The sequence below is a fragment of the Leuciscus leuciscus genome (assembly GCF_965113295.1).
Source record: "Leuciscus leuciscus genome assembly, chromosome: 2".
Lineage (NCBI taxonomy): Eukaryota > Metazoa > Chordata > Actinopteri > Cypriniformes > Leuciscidae > Leuciscus > Leuciscus leuciscus.
The window spans coordinates 52,805,580-52,830,898 of record NC_138726.1 but is presented as its reverse complement, the minus strand read 5'-3'; the positions used below and the strand labels follow the sequence as shown (position 1 = coordinate 52,830,898).

Sequence of the window (25,319 nt, the reverse complement as noted above, 5' to 3'; positions counted from 1 at the left end):
CAAAACAACAGACTGCGCTGCTTAGCATTCAAGAATGATTTGATCCAAGAGATTTCAGACAAGATGCCTGCCAGCGTGTGTGTGTGTGTGTGTGTGTATGTGTGTGCGTTTGATTGTGTGGAAGTGTTTTATGAGCAGCCTCCCACTGCGCTAGTCATTTGAGATGTTTTGCTTCAGGGTTCATGCTCATTTGTGGGTCACATTTTGTGGAGTACAAAGAGCCTAAAATGGAATATAATGCTCAAAATGGAACCTCACATATATTTTGAAATCAAAACATCCAGGAAGATGTAACAGAGATATTCTAAAACAATAAATCTAATCAAAAATAAATCCCAAAACTAAAACATATCAAATTACAAATTAAATAAAAAAAGAAACCAACAACTGATTTTGACATTTTCTAAATACAATACGACTGGTGCTTATCCATGCAAAAGTTGATGCCATGATCCCCACAGTAAATACCCACTGGAATGCCACAGGGCTCAGTACATAGACCGCTTTTATTCTCCCTTTACATCAAATCGGTATTCATCACCTCTTACATCGTTCTTATGAAGATACTCAACTAATTATCTTATTTCATCCCTCTAACAACCAGGTATCCTCATGAATCACTGCATGTCTGGCAAGCATTAATGCCTGGATGAAAGTTTTATCAAAAACCTCTGTTGATCCCAGTGAGGAAACAACTTTGCCTCCTCATTCTCAACTCTTTTCAGCCACACAGAAAGCAAAAAAACCCTCTAGTCACACTTGACAACTTCCTGCCATTTGCACCCACAAATGAATCAGATTCACCCAGCTGAACATCCACTAAGTCAGACCTTTTCTCAGACAGGCACGATCCCACATGCAGTCAGTCAATGCTGAATGACACACCTTCAACACATAGCTCCTATAGCAGGGCAAAGAACTTTGCTTTTCCTCCTCACATGATGTGCGAACAGCAACATCCTTACTAATCTTCAAATGCAGACACAGCTAAAGAACCTTTTGTAAGTCACGTTAGATAAGAGATATACAGTACATATGTAGTTCTAAATGTTTTTGTGCATATCTGTATGATGATATGTGGTTTGCAAGGTGTTCACTTGTTTTATGTACCAGGTGAAAATGCAAATTTTGGGATGGAGTAAAAATACAACTCATATTTTCTAACTTTAAATAGTGTGTAATGTTGGTGTTTGTGCATAAACATCATCTGCAAAGTTACGACGCTCAAAGTTCAAAGCAAAGGGAGATATTTTCTGACATTTTAGTGCGTGTCTGCAAGCTGCCTGCTAACACAGGAGCTCTTGAAGCTCCGCCCCCTGTGCTGGGAGCAGCAGCTCATTTGCATTTAAAGGGACACACACAAAACTACGCATTTTTACTGACCCTCAAAAAGGGACAATTTTAACATGCTACAAAAATTATCTGTGGGGTCACTGATTCTTGAGAGTCGGGACAAAACACGTTTTAAAAAACAAAACAAAAAAATACACACTATATCAATTACAGTTATATGTTTCTGCAGAGAAAGGTCTTAGCTATTTAACCATGTAAAGGAACCGGTTCTAAATAAAAACACATTTTTAACAAATAAACATGTTTCCCTTCAGAACTGGATTTGTGTCAACTCTGTCAGACACACTAAAAAGTATACAATTTTAATTCTTCAAATCCAACAAGAATCTAAAGTTCTGAAGTATATTGTAATAGTGTTTAGTTACTCTGATATGTAATAAAAATATATATATATAAACTTAAGTTGTGATTTCACACTATTCTGAAAACTCAGATTTCTAAATATTTGCATTTTCAAACTTTTATTTTAATTTCAATATTGTAAAAACAAACTCCTTAAATAAATAAAACATAAGAGGATGTAGATCAGATGGTCCTTTATTACAAAAACAACATAAACTGAAGGAAGAATATTTTTTTCCCCAAAAAAATTAACAAAAACATACATCCAACGCTGTTGACGAAGATCTGACGGTGTTGACGAAAAACGAATGAATGTTTTGAATGTTTTACCTCAGATTTGTGAAATGTTCACCTGTTTGTCATGATATGTTCTGACAATAAAGAGTAGTTTAAAATCACAATTAAAACTCTGTTTTCTACAACTTTCACTTAGGAGCAAAAATCTGCCTTTAAACTTGAATGAAAGAAAGATTTGACATTTATCGTGATAATTATCGATAATCGACTGATATTAAAAAAATTATCGTGATAATTTTTTTTGCCCATATCGCCCAGCCCTACACTGGCTTCTCATTTCTCTATCTCTGTCTCTACATATAGAAATATATTAAAGTGCTGGCAAAGTTACACGTTACACAATAATAAGCAGACCACTGCCTGCCCGTTCTCTACAAGTCAGATGCGTATGGTTAAATAATGTAATGCATGCTATGTATGTGCATTTATGTGTAAATAAAACCCTGAAATAACAGTTTAACCCTTCACTTTATTCACAAATAATATTATATTCGCACATTAAGAGGTTATGGTGGATTTGTCAACTCCGTTAGCTTACAGGTCAACTCCGTCAGACATAGAACCTGACGGAGTTGACGTCTGACGGAGTTGACGTAAGGGCATGTATTTTCCCGCCAAAACATGTATTCTACACTGCAGCTAGGTAGTTTTTCCTCAGTTGCTAGCTGTCCCAATAACCTCACTAAAATGCTTAAATTCAATCCACTATGGTTTAAAAAAAGTATCTTAACAGAGAGATGGTATTGACATGGTGCAGCTGTGACCATAGGAATATTGACATTGTTTGTCTAAAATTGAAAAAAAAAGTAAAATGTACCAGAGCATGTGTGGTAGTGCTGCATTCACCACAGGCAGGGAGATGAAAAGGGGTCCTCAGGGATATATCTGACCATGCTATTTCCTGATTTAAAGAGTTTTATGAAAAAATCTGATGGAGTTGACAGAAACTGAGGACACAACTTTAATAGGCAGATTTTTATGGAAAATATTATTTGATGTTCACTTCATGCATTGTTTTTTATATTTCTACCCTTTATTTTTTATTTGATATATGTTTTTTTTTTACAATTGTAGAGCTTTTTTAAAGTACAGACCATACATTTAAACAAATTTTCCCCAAAAAGATAAAAAAAAAAAAAATGTATTCTAAAAATCAGATAGATATACATACAATTCCTTTAGATTTAACTTTGTAAGTATATCAATCATGATGAATTTCTTAATTTTTGCTATAAATTAGACTTTTCTATGTGGGACATGTTTTGTCCCGACTCTCAAGAATCAGTGGGGTATTTTGAGCTAAAACTTCACATACACACTCTGTGGACATCGGAGACTTATTTTACATCTTGTAAAAAGGGGCGTTATACCACCTCTTTAAAACAAATTTTGTATTACAAAAAATACTTAAAGTCAGCATGAAATTAAAAAACAAAACAAACAAAAGTCACCCTGTAACATCTATTTTACAAATGACATATTACAGATTTGATTGTGTTCCCAATGTTTAATTAACTTGATCTTCCAGTGAAAATGGCTTCTCTTTAGTGACATGTCCGACTTCTCCAATCACTTAGTTCACTTAAAGGTTCTCTAAGTGATGTCACGCATTTTTTAGGCCACATTTTTTTTGTCACATACAGCAAACATCTCACTATCGACTAGCTACCTGTCCCCTGAACACACTGTAAAAAAAAAACATGGTCTCTGTAGACAGTCCAGGCTCCACAAACGGCAAGAAAAACAAACTGGCCCAGCCTGGACTAGAAAACATAAACAGTGTTCCAGCCAATAACCAACAAGAATGGTTGGGGGTTGAGGGGTTAGTGCATGTGCACATGAAGGGGGTGGTGTAGGAAGTGGAGGAGAGAGAAGCATGAAGACGGAAGTTAGCTAGAGGAGAGATGTCCTAGACAACGACAACGACTAACGTTAAAAAACTATTAAGAATATATAACTATATAAAGAATTTTAATCTAGAATTTTAGAATTCCAATTATAATATGGAATTTTAATATTTATTTTCTTTTTCGATAATCCATTAAACTCATATTTTAGGTAAAAATATGGAAGTAAAGATTTGCCGTTTTACCGTGACTAAGAATCGTATCTTTTTTTCTTAAGATTGTTCTTCAGACAAAATTTGAGGATTCAAAAATGTAAAAAAAAATTGTCCTCTTTTCTTCTGTTAAAAAAACAAAACACGATGCTCTTAAGAAAACACTTGCTTTTTTTTTTTTACAAAATGCTTCAAGAAATGCACTTTGGAACATCCTCACAAACGTCTTAGAATTTATGGTTTTTTTCTTTTTCTTAAGACAACTTTAATGAATTGGGCCTATGATTGCTTTGAAATCTGCATGATGTCATAGAACAAATGCTGGATGGGAGAAGTTACGCACCCATGAAGTTTAATACTTTGAGTTAGAGGTTTGTTCAAAGCATGAGCAATAGTAACTTACCTTTGCAAACACCACTAATTACAGAAAGACAGTGACATTTTTTATGTAAACGTGTTTATTAATCTTAGCCACTGCGATCTACCTGTAGCAAACGGTTCCTCTGAGCAGAAAGAGCCACAAGCAGACCTGAATGAGGTGGCTTAGTTACAATCCAGGAAAACTGTACAAAATAAAAGGGTTTGTGTTACACATTTGTACAAACAACTGAAGCTTTCAGTAGTGGATGTAATATGATATTCAGCATGCTGACTAGAGCATGTTTGGCAAGCCAGAAACATTCAAACCCACTGCTTTAAAGAGTAAAGTACAGAACATACACACAGCGTAAAGCTGTAAAAAGTGTACATTTGTAAAAATGCACACCATTTTGTCAAGACGACAGCTAACATTAGAATATGAAAAGACTCTCTCGCGCACACACACACACACACACACACACACACACACACACACAAACAAACACGGGTAATTATAAAAGGGAATGTGCAGCCTCAGCTAAAGCAACGAGACTCATTGAGAGGCAGGAAACCAACCACATTCACACACAATAAAGCAGATTACTGGCTTACAAAAATATATTCACAGCTGCCCACTGTAGCTCTATAACACATTAAACATTATACAAACTGTCTCAGTCCATCATACACAGACCTTCCCCTGTGTCAAAATCATCTCTTACATGGATTAAACCTGCTCCTGAAATAACGGTTCTGTCTTCACTGAAAGTCCCAGACAAGGCTCAACGTGTTTCCTGAAAACAGGTTCTACGTGGTGAAAGGAAAACAAACCAAATGCAAATCGGAAAAGGCTGTGCAGCTAAACGGTGAACCTGAGAGGCATCTCACTCCAACAGCGGCAGATCCTGAAGGCATTGCTAGAAAACCCAACGTAAACATCAATTTAAGGAGCCATCAAAACAAAATGAAAACTATGAATGAATTATTCATATTTCAGAGGTGTTCCAGGTCATCTAAATCATAATTTGTTGTCAGAACCAGTTTAAATTCAATGGATTTTGGTTTGTCTTGACTTTTGGACATTCACCGATTGAGGTTTTACGAACCTAGCGGCATGCAAAAAGGCCGGATGATTTAAAAAAAGAGGACTATTCTACAATTAAAAACAATGCAGAATTACAGTCTTACAACTCTTCACCTAAACAATCAGTATGATAGGTTTGGCAGTAGATTATGGGTCCGTTTGGTGTGCAGTTTTACAATCAAAAGTTCTAGCTTTCAATGACTGCTGGCTCCTCCTCCTGCACCCTCTCATTGGTTGAGGCCAACGGGCCGGCCCACCACAGCACCAGAGCGTTGTCCTGTCGGACGTCATTTGTTGGCATCACATTTCCCTCGTCTGACTCAGAGTCCGAGTCCCCGCTGTCAGACGGCCAACAGAACTTACGCTGACCGCTGGACGAAGCCACTAATGGCATGAAAGGGTGCACACTGTAAATGAGAGAGTAAAAAAAGTTAGTGGGGGTAAAGTTAGCAATATTTAGTCATTTACATTTATTTATTTAGCAGATTAAAGGTGCACTACGTAATAGGGGTGTAACAATCGTGTCACAATATATCGTAATGCAACAATATGTATTGTGTATAGTTCACCCAAAATAAAATTTCTGTGACGAAAAAATTCAAGTTTTCAGTGTCAGTACTACATTAAACTACTAATATATATATAAATATATAAACATATATATATATATATATATATATGAAGAGTTCAGATGCAAAAGCCTCTAAATGCCATCTGAAATGTTCTTCTAGAATGATCATTTTTATCAAGCTCATATATAAGTTCAGTAATTTCACTTAAATGACAATTAATAGGTAATTTTAATTGCCATTTAAGTGAAATTACTGAAACAAGCTTGATAAAATGATCATTCTAGAAGAAATTTTCAGATGGCATTTAGAGGCTTTTGCATCTGAACTCTTCATATATATATATATATATATATATATATATATATATATATATTAGTAGTTTAATAATAATAATAATAATAATTCATTACATTTATATAGCGCTTTTCTCAGCACTCAAAGCGCTTTACATAGAAAGGGGGAATCTCCTCAACCACCACCAATGTGCAGCATCCACCTGGATGATGCGACGGCAGCCATATTGCGCCAGAACGCCCACCACACACCAGCTTACTGGTGGAGAGGAGACAGTGATGAAGCCAATCAGTATGGGGATGATTAGGAGGCCATGATGGACAGAGGCCACTGGGCAAATTTGGCCAGGATGCCGGGGTTACACCCCTACTCTTTCGAAAGACATCCTGGGATTTTTAATGACCACAGAGAGTCAGGACCTCGGTTTAACGTCTCATCCGAAGGACGGTGCTCTTTAACAGTATAGTGTCCCCGTCACTATACTGGGGCATTAGGACCCACACAGACCACAGGGTGAGCACCCCCTGCTGGCCTCACTAACACCTCTTCCAGCAGCAACCTGGTTTTCTCAGGAGGTCTCCCATCCAGGTACTAACCAGGCCCAGCCCTGCTTAGCTTCAGTGGGCAACCAGTCTTGGGCTACAGGGTGACATGGCTGCTGGATAATGTAGTATTGACACTAAAAACTTGTATTTTATCGTATATATATTATATACATATATAATGTTGAATATAATGTATAATAATGCAATGGGGGAATATTTGTGGGTCCTGATAATGCCAAATGTCTGATGTTACCAGTAAAAAGTGGCTTAGATTATTTTAAATATATCAAGCCAGTGAAAGAGTGCAAGCAAATTTGTCTAAAATAATTCTGTATTTTCAGCTTCAGAATCATGAATATTTGTATTCTGGTGTCTCTATTGTCCTGTGCATTGGGTTTCCAGCACCAAGTCCAAGCCTATTCATTTACACACACAATGTAACACCAAATTTTGCATTTTAATCAACAGTACATTTTCTGTTAACCTTTTACCATATGTCTTGTAGAGTATCGCAATAATATCGTATCGTGAGTACAGTATCGTGATATGTATTGAATAGATGTATCCTTCGCTGCCTTTGATATCCCACAATCCTATGCTTTCCAATCTGTGAGAGTCGAGCAATAAAATAAAGATGGCACCTGAAAGGTGTGTTTGCGGGTCAGTTTGTGTGTAAATGTAAGTTTTTAATAAACATTTTCCACTTCTGATGTAATTTCTAGGGAGAAATTACTATTGTAGTGATTAAATATTCACCAGAGCTCGCTCTATTTAGCTGTGGATCATTAAACCGTTACTCTGCCTCAGAAGTCTGTCCGAAATCAGTTTCGTGAGGGACCTTCGTGCGCAAACACCGCCTGCAAAGTCACGGCCTATAAGGCAGCAAGGAAATAAGTCACTGTCTGAGTTTTCAGATGCAGCCGGGTTATTTTAGCGGTCAGCAACTTTCCTATAGCGGTCGCCGCTAGACAGACCAGCGCTTGCACTGCAGATAAATAGCTATGATAGCAAAAAGCACTCGCTGTTTATCATTCATCTTTGATATTAAGCATTTTATGTCCTGATTCCATTTATGATGAGTCTTTTCCTTTAAAAAGTCATTCTTCAATTAGGGGCAGATCTTGAAAAATTTATTTGTTTAAAAACACATACATGCACAAATTAGATATACACTATCATTCAAATTTTGGAGTCAGTAAGATTTTTTTGTAATACTTATAGAAATTAATGCTTTGAAAATGAATACTTTTGTTCAGAAATATCCATTAAATTGATCAAAAGTGACTCTTACATAGTTACAAAAAAAATTCTTCGTTCTTTTTATTCAACTTTCTGTTTGTGCAAAGAATCCAAAAAAAAAAAAAACTGTTTTCAAAATTGGTAATAATAAGAGATGTTCCTTGAGCAGCAAATCAGCATATTAGAATAATCTGACTGCAATAATGATGCTGAAAATTCAGCTTTCAGAGGAATAAATGACATTTTAAAATACATTCAAATGGAAAACAATATTTTTAAATTGCAATATTATTTCACACTATTACTGTTTTAATTGTATTTTTGATTAAATAAATGCAGCCTTGCTGAGCATAAGAGACTTCTTTCGAAAACATTAAAAAACTTTTGAAAAGTAGTTAATAAATACCACATTAATTGATAATATGCTTTCTAAGTTCTTAAGAAAAAGTGCAAATTATAGTTTCAAATTAAATGTATTCTAGAGGAAAAGGCTGGGTAGGGGACAAACCTAATATCGGGAAATTCTGGCACAAATTTAACCTTTGAGTACTCTTAAAATTAGGAAAGAAGCACAATAAAAATATAAAGAGATCACAATCTATCCATTAAAGCGAGGATTTATAAGGCATTATTTCTTTGAGGTTTATATTTTTGTCCAATTTAAAGTCATTGTCATGCATTTTACTTGTACCTGATGCCATTGGCACAATCTGTGTGCGCCTGATACTGCAGCAGTGGCTGTAGTGTCTCCTCATTCCCATCAGGTGGCGCTGTGAGGGTGTCCCACACTGACACCACACCATCGGTGTCCCCACTCAGCAGATATCGTCCAGATCTAATTCAGACACACAAATATCAACATAACATGAGGAGAACATAAACAGGTCCGATTACAATGGTTGAGTTTTTAGGCAAGTTGTAAATCTTGATCTTACTGGTCCATGTCAAAGTAGATACGCTGGTTGGTATTGACGTTCCTGTGCATGGAGAACAGAACCTGTCCTGGATCTCTCACGTCCCAGCACAGGATCTCTGAGTCCTAAAGGCAGTGACACACAGTATTAGCAAGACAATTCAAAACATTCAAGCAAATAGCAGTGCTTCTGATTGGCTGATGCATCCGACAGCCCACTGACCTTGCGGCCGCCCGTGTACAGGTGATAGCCGTTGGGTGAGAACAGCAGGTGTGTAAGGCCTCCATGGTGTCGAGTGGGCAGAAGAGCCAGCAGAGATCCATCCTCACAAGAGTAAAGGCCGGTCGAACGAGAATACGACCCTAAGGCGTACATGGACTGGCACGGACTGAAGGCAATACAGGAGATGATGCCAGTCTGACCCTGTTTCTTCACTTGAAAGATGAGGGATGTATGAAATGAGTGGAAAGAAAAACAGATTTGAGAGTAAATAAGATTCATGGAGTAAATGAGAAAATACAGAGGGGCGTGTAAGTCCAGATGAGAAAGAACTTGTTATTAAAGGGATAGTTCACCCAAAAAGTTTTATTCTGTCATTAATTACTCGCCCTCATGTCGTTCAACACTCGTTAAGACTTTCGTTCATCTTCAGAACACAAATGAAGATCTTTTTAACGAATTCTGAGAGCTTTCTGTCCCTCCATTGACAGCTACGCAACTACCACTTTGACGCTTTAAAAAGTTCATAAAGAGATCGTAAAACTAATCCATATGAATTGAGCGGTTTAGTCCAAATTTTCTGAAGAGACTCAAATGCTTCATAAGATGATTTAATTTAGGCTTCTATTCACATACTGTAAAAACATTGATCAACTAACATAAAAGAAGCTCAACTGAACCTGTGTCAAAGTGTCAGTTGTGTAGCTGTCAATGGAGGGACAGAAACCTCTCAGATTTAATCAAAAAGATCTTCATTTGTGTTCTGAAGATGAACGAAGGTCTTACGGGTTTGGAACAGCATGAGGGCGAGTAATTAATGACAGCATTTACATTTTTGGGTGAACTATCCCTTTAAGGGGTCTAACGAGATGCTGAATTTACTTATTTACTTGCTTACGGGAGTCAAACAACATTGCAACTTTACGCATAAATATAGTATTCATTTGATGTGCCGTCACAGGTGTACACTTCTGTTCAAAAGTTTGGGGTCGGTAAGATTTTTTTTTTGTCTCGTATGCTCAAAAAAATAAAAATTTAAAATTAAATAAGTTACAATTAAACAATTTAAAATAACTGTTGTCAATTTCAGAACATTTTAAAATGTAATGTATTCCTGTGATGCAAAGCTGAATCTTCAGCATCATTACTCCAGTCTTCTTCAGTGTCACATGATCCTTCAGAAATCATTCTAATGATAATCATTATTATCAATGTTGGAAACAGTTGTGCTGATAAATATTTTGATGGAAAGTGTGATGCAATTTTTCAGGATTCTTTGATGAATAGAAAGTTCAAAAGAACAACATTGAATATATTTCAACATAAGAAATATTTTGTAACACTATAAATGTCCTTGAAGAATAACTTTCATTTATTTACTTTATTTTTATTTGACCCCGAACTATTGACGGCCGTGTACGTATATCAGCTACTTCACATCGACTTTGTAGGTGGCTCATCCAATCAGAGTATAAAGATGGAACTATATTATCCATTTTACTGTAATATAACAATATGATAGGCCTGCATATTTCTAACACTCATCAGTCTGAACAAAGATCTTTTGTGTTACATCCAGACCAATAATTACAATAGCAGTGTTGAAACAACGTGAATGAGTCAGACACCACAAACATGCTAAGATAATTATATCCACAGCCACTGTCTAGATCAGAGCCATGCATGCCATGTCAGCTTAATCAAGCCAAATATGTGTTTCCCGCCATGAATGCGTTTGGAATGAATCCACCCAAACAAACAAAAAGAAATTAAAGGGGATTACAGGCATTCCACACCCATGCAAGCCAGACAGCCGTCTTGATGACCCCGATTAAAAACCGTTTGAAGAGTGAGAGTGATTCATGAAGTGGTTATTTCCCTACAAGAGGGACCCTCACCCATGGTGGGCCTTTCCTCGCAGTCTCTCCCAGGACGGTCGGTGTAGAAGACCCTGACGATTTTATCAAAGCCGCAGTAGAGCTGAGAGCCGTCGGGAGAGAAACACAGGGAATGGGCCGCGGTCAGCTCATCCAGGTGGTTGTAGGGTCGAAAAGATGCACGGAGGTCCCCGTAGAACGCGTCCCATATGTGGACTGGGTTGTCCCGGCTACTGCTGGCAATGCTGAAGGGGCAAGCAACAAAAAGAGGGAAACTGAAATACACTGCATGTTACAGAAATATACTGCAAAAAATCTAAAAACTTTTTTTTTAAACTACAAGAGAATGCAACATCAGACTTAGTAATCAGTCTGGCTTTCATCTAAACCGGCAACACAAAAGACCCATTCACAATAGAGAATCTAACAAATTAAGAGCTAAGACAATTTGAAGTGAAAGATGACGACTACCGCTAGATGAAAGAAATTAGGCATATGAGTACGTGCCCTCCAAAGGATTGGAAAATCCCTAGGCAATCCCTTGGCATTGATAGGGGACAGTACAAACTATATATATATAAACTAAAACATTTTATTACATGAATTAAGGATTTCAGAACATTGAAAAAAAAAATACTAGAGCTTTTTATAAACCATCTCTGCCCTTTGGGATGTTCATGGCAAAACAAAGCAAGATATTGCATGGAAACTTGGTCATGTGGGGATTAAATACATGAATACTCTCATTAATATGAGTGAACGTTATGATTTTACTGTAAAACTGGTAAATTGTCAGATTGTTTTTCGCCAAATTCGATTGAAGCACTGAAAATTATCAGCCAGTCATATTATATTTTGATATTTTGATCACACTCTTAAGGTGCGGACATCTCTGCCATTGCTCGGTGAAAGTTCAGACGAAATCCAGTTATTGTAATAGGAACCCGATGGGGAGTTTCAGTATGAGGACAAAAAAGTTTCCCACACAGGTTTCACACATGATAAATAAAATTTGCCTTTGTCTTTTGACATTTAAGAGGACTTTGTACCATTAAGAAATCCTGCAAGTTTCAGAGCTTAGGGGATGCTAGCAATAGCAAGCTAGCTTTGAAAGCATGAGATCCCACCCTCCCTTCAGAGCGTCTCCAAAGCCACGCTTCCTTCAAAACACATGAACGCACACAGAAGAGAGGGCAAAGCATCAGAGACGAGAGACGGCGTTAAACTACCTCATGTCTAAAAGCACATAATATTACAATAATAATGAGCTCTGACTTGTACCAGCTGACTGCTGCAGATTCATTTCGGTGTTAAAGGGATAGTTCACTTTGAAATTCATTTTTGGTATGTTTTAGCTTACCTCAAGGGCATCCAAGATGTAGGTGTCTTTTTTTCCGCGGTAGTTTCAATTTTGATATTTTTAGGTCAAACCGTTCTTGTCTGTCAGTCAGATAATGCAGGTCTATGGTCACGGTCTCAAAACACAAGCACAGAGTCCAAATTAAAACAATTCCCCGTCGTCCAAATTAAACAATTCCCCATCGTAAGTACACATTGATGGCCTGAGACACGAAACGAACGGTTTGTGTGAAAAAACGAACAGTATTTATATAGTTTTTAGCTCTTATACGCAGCCACGTCCAAGTGATCTGAGGGCGCTCGCGCATCCTGGTGTGTGACGTGTGCTACACTAGATGTCGCTTTGTCTACGGCAGTTCATTGGAACGAATGTCTTTAAGGTGACATCTAGTGTATATAACTATGCACCAGTCTGCGTACACGTCAGATCAGATCACTCGGACATGTCTGCGTATAAGAGGTAAAAACGATATAAATACTGTTCGTTTTCTCACACAAACCGCTCGTTTCGTGTCTCAGGCCATCAATGTGTACTTACGATGGGGAATTGTTTAATTTGGACGACGGGGAATTGTTTTAATTTGGACTCTGTGCTTGTGTTTTGAGACCGTGACCATAGACCTGCATTATCTGACTGACAGACAAGAACGGTTTGACCTAAAAATATCAAAATTGAAACTACCGCGGAAAAAAAGACACCTACATCTTGGATGCCCTTGAGGTAAGCTAAAACATACCAAAAATGAATTTCAAAGTGAACTATCCCTTTAATAGTGTTGACATAGAAACGCATAAATCTGAGTCTGAGGACATGAACAGCTCCGGGTAGAACATCACGGGTTGCCATCTCGTCATTACGATTATGACATGGTTTGAACGCAGCATAAGCTCATTGTTTCGGTTCAGGAGGAACTGTAAAAGTTCTGTTTCGATTGTGGTGCTCGGTGACTGACGTCTGTCTACAACTCTGCAAAGTCTCATGAAACATGCTGATGAAATTCCGATAATCGATCACAAATGGATAATCATGGATAATTTTCCTTAGGGGTGGTGAACAGTCTTACAAAAGCAAGAGCTTACAAAAGCTAAAGTAAACACTACATCAATACTGTAATGTACAACTGCAAATAATAAGACATACTTAGAAGTTGTGATCCATAAACAACAGATTGTCCCGACAAAATGGGAACAGCTACGTCTTTCAGGAGAAGCTTTTGTGCATATAGCCTGCGTTGTACTCTGTCTGTCTGCTGTTCTCCGTTAAATGTGCAGCGCACAGACAAACGTTGAGGTTATAATGTTCAGGAACAGTGTTAAAAATACATTTTAACCTCTCTAAGTTTGTCAGCCTTAGGACAAACTTTTTCCCGATGGAAAAAACAGCGACGACACCCTTCATCTTCTCTGGCGCAGCTTAACCAGGCCTCGCCAACTTTTTTGCATCTTCCGTGGGCGGAGATTATTTAAATGAGGAACATTATGACTTCATAAGATCCGGAAAAATCGCAATGTAGCCCAAACGAGCCGAAGAGTCATTAGAGACTAACATAGTTCTTGAAAAGTGGATTCTGTTAAATTATATATCTCCCTTTGGAGTGGACTTTGAGCTTTGTAACCTTGCCTTTGTAAAAACCTTAGTAAAATACTGTTTGCACTGTATTTTATTTCCTTTTTATTCTAAACCGTTTTAATTATTCTTATTTCTTTTGATTATTTTAATTACTTCTATGTAAAGCACTTTGAATTATGTTTACTTCAATGGCGCCGATGTATGGCGACATGCTACGAGCCTCTCTCACACTAAGCCGCGCTTAGTGTTAGTTTTAACCTTACTTATTAGTTTGATAATACAGCCTACGTCCTCCCTTATCACTTATGATCGCCAGACTTTATTGGACATCGGACAAAATGTTCCAAAACAACATCTATGATACCTGTGGATTTTATCAAAATATCAGAAACCTGGTGCACTGGATATCGAAGGCGATATGGGCGGAAGAGAGGAAGCCGACCTACCAATTCCAAGCATGCTGCTGGCAAACATGCAACTTGCCTCTGTTTTCACTGACATTTTTAACCTGTCACTCTCTCTTTGTGTGGTTCCAAATTGTTTAAAAAAAAATCAGCCATAATTCCCGTGCCTAAGAAACGACTGCCACCTGATGAATGATTTTAGACTTGTAGCCTTGACTTCTGTGATTATGAAGTGTTTTGAACAGCTCGTGAAAGCATACATCAACAACAGCATACCTGTCTCCACTGATCCACTACAATTTGCATACAGATCAAATAGAGCTGTGGATGATGCTGTATCCTTGGCTTTACATACTGTGCTCCAACATCTAGAGGGCAGGGATACGTATGTCAGGATGCTGTTTGTTGATTATAGCAGTGCCTTCAATACTATCAGACCTTCTATTTTAATACCCAAGCTGTTAGACCTGGGCCTCTGCAATACCATCTGCAGCTGGATACAGGACTTTCTAACAGGCCGGCCCCAGACAGTTAGAGTTGGCACTACATACTCAGCCTCTATAGTGTTAAACACCGGAGCACCTCAAGGCTGCTGTCTCAGTCCTCTATTATATATAGCCTGTATACCTTTGACTGTACTGCAAAACATCCCACTAATAGTATTGTGAAACTGCCTATAGGGATGAGGTGAGTAATTTGATCACGTGGTGCCGCAGAAACAATCTGTCCCTCAATGTGGCGAAAACCAAGGAGGTCATCATAGATTTCAGAACGAACAAACCCAAACATACACCTGTCTATATTACGGTAACAACTCTCCAGTTGAAATTGTCAACACCTTTTTAGATTTCTGACTCCCTCTTATGGTCCTTCCATATCAGCTGTGCCATTAAGAAGGCACATCAGAGGCTTTATTTCTTGAGGTGTCTCAAGAAATATGGTATGTCCCTTAACATTCTACATAACTTTTACCGCTGTACAATTGAGAGTATACTGACAGGTAACATTGCAGTGTGGTTTGGCAGGGCTACTTCACGTGATCTTAATCTTCTGACAAAGGTGGTCAAAACTGCATCTAAAATGATTGGGCTTCCACTTGAACCGCTCAAAAAACATTCACTGGAAACGCAGCACTAAGAAGGCACTAGGTATTATGCAGGATTCTAGTCATCCTGCACATAATCTCTTCTCCCACCTTCCATCAGGGAGACGTTTGCAGAGCATCCCAACGCGCACATCACATTTCAGGGATAGTTTTTACCCTCAGGTAATAAGGCTACTGAATGATAGTACAACAGGAAGGAGGGTTGAGGTTTGAGCGTAGTTACTATGTTTACTGTGCTTGGATATTTTAATGTTATTATAATTGTTATTTATTGACTGGTGCTGAGAGAGTGCCAAGGCACATTGTATTTCATTGCTGTGGTACTCTGTACTAATATGCATATGACAATAAACTTGAACTGAACTGAATTACCATTGTGTATGAAATGTGCTATTTAAATAAAATTGCCTTGCCGATCTTTTTTATGCTCAAACAGCAACATTACAGACTAACTAAAGTTGAAAAAGTGAAAAAGCATAATTTAAAGTAAAAAAAAAAAATCCATGTCATGACCCCTTTAAGCTGTTTATGCAAATTCTCTGTGCTGACCAACAGAAAGCGGATTGGTTTGAAAGTGAATCGTTGAACTGTGCTTTACTATGCTATTGACAAATTAATGCCATATGGGTTTGGATTGGAATGACAAGAGTAAATGATGTCAGAATTTTTATTTTTCGGAGAACCATTCCCTTAAGTACAGATCCGACGTTCCGTCTCAACAGGAGGGCAACAGTTTAAAAGTGAATAATGAGAAACTACACCAAATGACTAGAGTCGAGATGGAGGATGTAAATGACCTGAATACTAAGCACCTCCCCTGGAGGAAACAGCCAATCATAAGTCAGAGTTAATGATCAACCCCTGTGGACCTTCAAGCAGCTCTTTAAGCCCTTGGCAGCAGTCAGAACATTACGCTACACACGCCTGGAAGAGAAATACTCGAAAGCTGCTGTTTCACAGTGCTTCAGAAAAACCTGTAAACAATCACTAAGACAAGATAAAAGATGACAAATTGTTACTGAGCACGTCTCTCCTCTTCATCTTAAAGATTCCTTTATGAAGTTTACAGTTTGTCCTTGACCCGCGACTTGTCGTTCCTCCCTTTCCTTTGTCATTTTCGGTCGCTGCAGGGCGGATTCTGTAATCCCAAACAACTTTGATCCGAACTGATGCTGCGCGTGTGTGAAACAGCACATGCCACAGTTAACGAGCCCTCGTTAGCAACCTGCCGCAGTTATTCATGACGACTGCCATTGATTTGGACTGATTTCTGTTCCATTGCCTTCTGTCCAACAAAAAACATAACCATCAAAGAGGACATCATTAAACGAGAGCTGGAGCGACAGAGAACTGGAGATGAAGAACAAGAGACCACTTACTTCCTCCCTAAACAATTCCAGCACTGCTTTCTGCAAACCCTAACACACACACACATACACACACACATACAAAACTATTGTACAGACAGATAGACAGATATATAGATATAGATAGAGACACAACAGCACTCACACAGACAGATAGATAGGCAATGAGACAGACGGACAGATAGATGGAAAGACAGATAGATAGACTGATAGATGGATAGATACACAACAGCACTCTCACACACACACACACACACACACACACACACACACACACACACACACACACACACACACACACACACACACACACAGATAGATAGACAGAGAGATAAAGAGACAGACAGACAGACAGACAGACAGACAGATAGATAGATAGACAGACAGATAGAGAGATAGATAGATAGAGAGAGACACAACAGCAATCAAAACAGACAGACAGATAGACAGACAGACACACACACACACACACAGACAGATAGATAGACAGAGAGATAGAGACAGACAGACAGACAGACAGATAGAGAGATAGACAGACAGACAGATAGAGAGACAGATAGATAGACAGACAGACAGACAAACAGATAGAGAGAGAGAGATAGATAGATAGATAGATAGAGACACAACAGCACTCAAAACAGACAGACAGACAGACAGACAGACAGACAGACAGATAGAGACACAACAGCATTCACACACACACACACACACACACACAACAGCACTCACACAGACAGACAGACAGACAGATAGACAGAGATATAGATAGAGACACAACAGCATTCACATACACACACACACACACACACACACACACACACACACACACACACACACACACACACACACACACACACACACACACACACACACACACACACACACAGACAGAGAGAGAGAGAGAGAGAGAGAGAGAGAGAGAGAGAGAGAGAGACAACAGCCCTCACACACACACAGACAGACAGACAGACAGACAGACAGACAGAGATATAGATAGAGACACAACAGCATTCACATACACACACACACACACACACACAGATAGAGAGAGAGAGAGAGAGAGAGAGAGAGAGAGACAACAGCACTCACACACAGACAGACAGACAGACAGACAGACAGACAGACAGATAGATAGATAGATAGATAGATAGATAGATAGATAGATAGATAGATAGATAGATAGATAGATAGATAGATAGATAGATAGATAGATAGATAGATAGATAGATAGATAGATAGATAGATAGATAGATAGATAGATAGATAGATAGATAGATAGATATTTTACCACAACTTAAGGGATGTTGTTACACACGGAGCAAAAATCTGTCACATCTTTGAGCCAGAACTAACAGTTTTATAAATAGGCACAATCAAAACCACTCACTCCCTCCAGAGGGTTTCGCAGAAAGTACAGGAAATGTGAGCAGCCACAATAAATCCAAGCCTTGAAATTTACATTCTGGGTCGAATCCAACAATCTCCACCAGAGGAGGAGACAAGGCTCATCAGCACTGATCATAACAGAGAAGAAACACAGCAACGCTGATCTGGAACAATAGCATCTTAATTAAAACTCAATCTCTTTAAAGACGTGCCATGTCTCTGGAAACAATTAACTGGGCCACTCTGGAAACCAGGCAATGGAGATTGTAAAAATGTGACTGTTAATCACTGAATGAAACCTGACCATTTGACCCAAATGGTCCACAAATTAGTCAAGTCCAAATGGTCAATTTCTTTTTAAAAAATACAGCTTTGAAAATAGAGAGGATAGAGAACCAAAGAATGTCAATATCTAAGTCAACTTTTCCAACAGCCATGAACACATTATATTAGTCTTTACTAAGTGACTATCAATGTCGTTTTTGTAAAGTGAAAAGCTCAAGAAATATTGGAAAAAGCTTCTTCTGATCCTCTTGATCTGGGGTTACAAACATTGGCATGTAGAGCATGTTTTATTTTGCTATGAACTGAATGGGAAGCCAAACACAATTATTCTCCACAGAACAAACCATATGCACACTGCATATCAATTTTGGCACTGCTACACGATTCTGACTTTGTCAGTTGCCCTGCTGAATGGATAATAGCGCCGTTTTTTCTGCTTTATCTGTTGCTTACTGGCTTTCAAAACAACTTTTGAGATAAATACAAAATGAACACTATTAATGAGTGTTTCAAACCGCCCAGCAAACACAGTCCTTAACATTAACAGTCCAAACACAATAACAGGGATTCTCAAAATGGTGTTATTAGGGGAAGATGTACTCCTAATACTCTTAACCCAAAGGGAACAGAACAACACGGAAACTAATATTTTGTAAATCTATAAACTTCAATTCAAAAGCTTTTTTTTCTCTCTCACTTTTATTCAGCAACAATTGATCAAAAGTGACAGAAAATATTTTTATCATTCAAATCAGTGCTGTTCTTTTACATTGATAAACATCAATGAATTCTGAAAAAGTTCATCAGTTTCCACAAAAAATATTAAGCAGCACATCTGTCATAATAACAATAAATGTTTCTTAAGCAGCAAAATCAGCATATTAGGATGATTTCTGAAGGATCATGTGACACTGAGGACTGATGCTGAAAATTCAGAATTGCATTTTAAAATATGTGACCCTGGATCACAAAACCAGTCACAAGTCGCACGAGTATATTTGTGGCAATAGCCAATGATACATAGTATGGGTCAAAATTATAGATTTTTCTTTTATGGCAAAAATCATTAGGATATTAAGTAAAGATCATGTTCCATGAAGACATTTTGTAAATTTCCTACCGTAAATATGTAAAACATTTATTTTTGTGAGTGAGTGTGGCACAATCGCAAACATAAATGTACAACTTTAAAGGAGATTTTCTCAATGTTTAGATTTTTTTGCACCCTCAGATTCCAGATTTTCAATAGTTGTATATCGGCCAAATATTGTCATATCCTAACAAACTATATAAATCAATGGAAAGCTTATTTATCCAGCTTTCAGATGATGTATACATCTCAATTTCACAAAATTGACCCATGTGACTGGTTTTGTGGTCCAGGGTCAGATATCTTAAGTCAATAATATTTCACAGTATTAGTGTTTTTACTATATTTTTGATCAGATAAATGCAGCCTTGATGAAAATAAGAGACTTTCAGAGATATATATATATATATATATATATATATAAAAACATTTTATGTATACACTCACAAGCATGTGTCCGGGTCCATAGAGGTCATCTTAGGGAACCAGCAGTAGTCGTAGATGGTGTCTCCTTCTGCCATCTTCAGCACTGGACTCTGAGTGGACACAAACAGGATCAACACCATTACATTGTGTACAGGATTTTCAAATAAGCAAACAAGAATGTTTATATATTTAAATGTAAAGCAAGGGTTTAGACGCAAAGCAAAAAAAAAAAAAGATCCTTTGACTGAATGAAGTTAAAAATGAAGATGCGAGTATTCATTTAAATTGTGTCATGAGCAGTGTTGGGGAAAGTTACTTTAAAAAGTAATGCATTGCAATATTACGATACTCCCTAAAATGTAACAAACTGCATTACTTGGTTACTTTTTATGGAAAGTAATGTGTTACATTACGCTCTCTCACCTGGGATTAGGCGTGCATGTTTGTTTTTTTAATAACAAAAAAAAAAAAATCTGTTTTTTGGCAAATGTAAAAGCCCTTTCACACCAAAAGTGAAACGAGTAAGTCTCAGGCTGAAGAAAATGCAACATCACACCTGTACAGCAGAGGGCGCAACTCAAACAAACCTTCCAGCTGTGCTGCTGTTTAACTAAAGTTTGAATTCCCCTGTTTTTATTCATTTTGGAAGTCAGAATAAGTAAATGCCTCTTCACGTTTAGTCTAGAACTACAATAACCATCATGTTCACACACACACAACGCCTCTGCACTTACTCACGATTTCTCTCAACATGGGGACAGGAGAGCTGTCAGTCAAAAAAAAACTAACTTGTATAAATTATTTGGAAAAAGTAACTAATATTTTGTTGTAAATTTAAAAGTAATGCATTACTAGTGACATGAAAAAGTAATCTGATTACGTAACTTGAGTTACTTGTAATGCGTTACCCCCCAATACTGGTCATGAGACATTCATCACTTTGAACACTGGCCAAAATCAGTTCTTCGTATTTCTACTTCTACAGTTACATGGTAAACATGAAAAGAAGATCTGGAAGAGGCTGACCATCTCAGAAAGCATGTCCCAGCGGCTGCTGTACAGCTCAGGCGGGAGGTTATACACACGAAGAACGTTATCAGCGCTGTTTGAAACAATGCAGGAACCATCTGGAGCCCTGCAGAGAGGCGTCACAAAGAAAGATCGATACTGTGGTACAGTTTATACAACACAACCAACATTAATGAGTTGCTTTCATCAGTTACTATCACCATTTGCAGCCTCTGAGGTAATTCTCAGCGATGTGGGAGTATTCGGCCCAGGAGCCCGTCAGCATCTGAGGGTTATGACTGAAGTCGAGGACTTGACTGAGGACACGGGAAAAAGACAATGTTGAGTCGCCACACAATGGCTAGCCAAGAATATCCCCGTCACAAAAGGTTAAAGGGATGGTTCGAAGTCATTCAAAAAGGCTTCTGGGGGATGTTTGGCTCGAGGTCATGATGCAATGGACCCTAGGTTGATTTTACTCCGAATCATCCCTTTAAGATGGCCGTATACTTACTAGTGCTGCTCAGTGGAGCTGTCTTCTGGACTCTTCTTCTCAGACTCGTCTGCTTTATCCTCCTCGGCCCGTCCGAGCGTTTCTCTGGTCTCGGCTCCGTTTTGATGCCACTCCACGTCTCCTTCAGTCTCCTCGAGTCCCACAGCACGTTCTGTTTCATCAGTGTGATGACAGGCGACTGACAGAATCAAATTAACGTTAGCTACGTTTCCATCCGAGGTTGCGAATTTAATGTGCAAAATTTGTAACATCACATAAAACTTTTATAAAGCAGCGTTTCCGTCCCCTCGTGTTCAAGAGAACTAAACCGTCACTTCCTGGGAAATTGGCACAAAATATCTGTAATAAAAATGAAAGCCACTGTGGCTCTTTTACGTACATCATAAATTACTTGCGTCTCAGAGCGTAAAGACGAAAGGCAATCAACTTTTCAGACCAAACCAACATTTGAGATGCTGTGCGATATAACTGATTCACTGGTTAGCGCAGATATCCAATCACACTGAGGAATTTATTAATTTCCATCTGCATGTCTTCTAATCGAATAAAAAAATGTTGTCCATCTCAAATGAGAGCATGAGTTTTTGTGCACACTTTTAGAAACATAGTATAGCTTAGTTTACCTATATTGCAGTACCTATAATTACAGAATTTAGGAAATGTTGTTAGCAATAATTTAAGGCAATTATCATCTATATTTTTGGTTGATCAGTTACAACAATATTATCAGATGTGTCATGTATCTGTTATCTAAAACCTATTTTTTTTTATATTAATGTGTACCATTAAAACATTGGTCATTTAATTTAATTTAATTTAATAAACATGACATAAGCCAAATATTAACTAATTAATCAGTGTTTGTATGTTTGTTTACGCTTCGGTGGCTATTTTAATGTAAAGAAATATTAATAATTCAAGTTTTTAAGATCTATTTCCACTAATAACTCTTGTTAAAAGTACCAACTGAATAAAATGATCTTCTAAACACTTGTCCATGGCTTGTTCACTACTTTAAATCTATATTAACTGTAAAAAGTGCAATTCAAATAAAAACTGACTTATGATGTTACTTGGCTATCTGTGATTAAAGACAGTTGTATTGGACAAGTGATCAACATTCAATGGCATTCACATGTGATGAACCATGACAAAAGGGAACCACATCTCATTTCAGATCCAAGAAAAATAACATCACATCCAAATGTATTAAAGTGAACCAAACAGTTCACTTACGGAGAGCTGCTTAACTATAAAATTGGATGCATATGAAAGACTAAAGGACAATATCCGTGTAATTACTTAAAGATGGCAGTAAGAGAACCACATATGGAGTTTATATCAGCACATATTAAGACATCAGAAGGGCATACTGACATTGTGCCAAACAGGATACTGTAAATCAGAAGCTTTGAAGTGCTTGTAAAAATGGCCTTACCTTCCTCTAGGGTCCCGGCGGCACCTGGGCTCCCACGTGTCTCCTCTGAGGGCATCACCGGCTCCGGTGTCAGGAGTAAATCAAGACCCACGTCGTCCTGCTCCAGTCGAGGCTGCTTCGCTGCTGGTGGTGCTTCCTCTTCTTCTTCCTCCACCACCCCTCGCTGAAGAAAAGCCTCGTGAGGAGGTTCTCCATCAGCCTCTGTGTCCTGTCCTGCACCACCATCACTGCTTTGACCCACACCTGACATGCTGTCTTCAGAGGCCTGGGGAACAAGCACAATTCATATCATTTCAGTCATGGAGTTCACATACAGATTACATACAGTGGCAGCGAGAGTTACACTTGTATATAAGTTTGTACATTAAGATGTCTGACTATAATAAACATGAAAATACATTTTGTAGTACTTTGTAATATTGTAGTAAACCGTATTATTTATATATATATATATATATATATATATATATATATATATATACACTCATGTATATATATTAGAAAACATTAAAAGGAGATTCCCAAGAAGTTCCTGCTTGACACATGACATTTTATTGATCTATGAATCTAATTTATGAAACCCGTAAATACTCACTAAAACAATAGTTTCTGCTATATGCATATCAAAGTTTCCAGAGAAACTAGCCAGCAAACACACCCTTAGGATTCCTTCACTTTTACTAATTTATTTAAATGCATAAACTGTAATGAAAAGTGATGTCACATAAGGACTTCTGGTAATCTCAAGTTATGGTTTATCATTTTTATATTTAAAAAGAACTTGTACTGATGAATCATTATAATAAACAGCAAATGTAATATGTTATTGTAGATACACATATTGTATTATTGACTCTCTCTCTCTCTCTCTCTCAATATACATTATCATCATAATATATAGTGTAATTTCAATATATGTATATCTATGCAATTTTGCCTCCAAGAAACATAACTGCTCAACTACATACACTGTTCTGATATTTCTAATAAACATACTTTATTATATATATGGTGACAGCTGTAAGTTAAAGGGTTTTTACGGTTACATTCTTAAAATGATGAACATCTTTCAGAGTATAACAGCATTTTGACTCGTCCAGCCAAAGAGTGTCACTCTACCTGTTGTTTCTTTAATTCGTGTCAGACGTATCTTGTGCTCTGGATCTTACAAATCCGACCAACTTCCTCAGTGTACTGTAAATTACTGAGTTCAGATGACAGTTTCAGAGCATCTCTTCTATAAACACACTGCGTTGAACCTAGTAAACAGGAACTCACGCGTCGTGTTTGTAATCACAGGGCGCCGCCATGTTTGCACTGTGTGTGTATGCGCTGCCAGGTCACCTGACTCTCGCGAGATTTGCGTCATACCCCGTTACCACAGGATTTTACCAGAGACTGTAGGTGTGTTCGACATCGGCTGCGGCTGGATGTAACCGATCGGCGAGAGTAGCCGCGTGCAGGCGGGGAGGAGCTGCAAACGGAGACGTGAAGTCGGACACTTTCTGGTTCCCGTAGTGACCGCTCACGTGGTGTTTGCATACTTTACCACAGCTGCAGTGAAATAAATGCAATATTTGCCAAATAATACACAGATGTTTCATTTCATGAGACATGTTCATTCAATACTTTATGTACTGCTTCATACAGCGTCTGTTTGAACAAGAATAAAGTTCAACATAAGCAACTATCAATGAAGTGGAGTCTACGTTTTTTAAGCAGTTTTAATTTGATAAACATGACACAATATAACATGACAACGACATGAAAAGAGTGTTCACTGTTATAATAAACTGATTTGAGAGCATTAGAGGAACTAAAGGTGTTCGAATAAACACGAAACACACGTGATCGTTGTCATGCGGTGAATCCGGCCAATCGTGGAACAGCTGTGTCGTCATCAGCCCTCCTGCAGCCCAGTGCAGCCGCTCTTGAGAAGCTGCGCTGGCTGAGTTCTCCGGCTACTCTCGAAACGCTCTCGCGGTACTTTGATGCCATACGTCACAGTCACGTGGCGTCGGCGCTGTATCAAGTCGGACAAAATTTCTAACCGGCATGCACTGCTTCAAGTCAGCCGCCGATCGTTCTGCGCAGAGCTGCATGAAGTCGAACAAGCCCTGTGGCTGAATCCGAAATCGCCCCCATACCTTCAAATAGGGCGTTATTTGAGGGGACAGCCATTTGTAGTGGTGTCCGAAACCATAGTGTACGT

General features: G+C 38.1%; 1 protein-coding gene and 1 long non-coding RNA gene across 2 annotated transcripts; one reads left to right on the top strand and one right to left on the bottom strand.

Annotated features, from left to right (window-relative positions):
- The first annotated feature begins 1,602 nt into the window (after positions 1–1,602).
- Positions 1,603–4,228, top strand: LOC309482677. The gene is made up of 2 exons (XR_014200356.1): positions 1,603–2,446; positions 2,496–4,228. It is a non-coding gene; the product is annotated as an uncharacterized lncRNA (long non-coding RNA).
- A 127-nt stretch (positions 4,229–4,355) lies between these two features.
- Positions 4,356–24,433, bottom strand: wrap53 (WD repeat containing, antisense to TP53). Its single transcript, XM_082147806.1, has 11 exons — positions 24,227–24,433; positions 23,108–23,372; positions 21,670–21,847; positions 21,377–21,472; positions 21,174–21,282; positions 20,169–20,257; positions 11,177–11,400; positions 9,282–9,493; positions 9,081–9,184; positions 8,837–8,980; positions 4,356–5,902 (listed from the first exon to the last, which is right to left on the bottom strand). Exons 2-11 carry the CDS (start codon positions 23,355–23,357, stop codon positions 5,683–5,685), a joined length of 1,626 nt encoding a protein of 541 aa, XP_082003932.1. The 5' UTR covers positions 23,358–23,372; positions 24,227–24,433; the 3' UTR covers positions 4,356–5,682.
- Between the last annotated feature and the right edge of the window lie 886 nt (positions 24,434–25,319).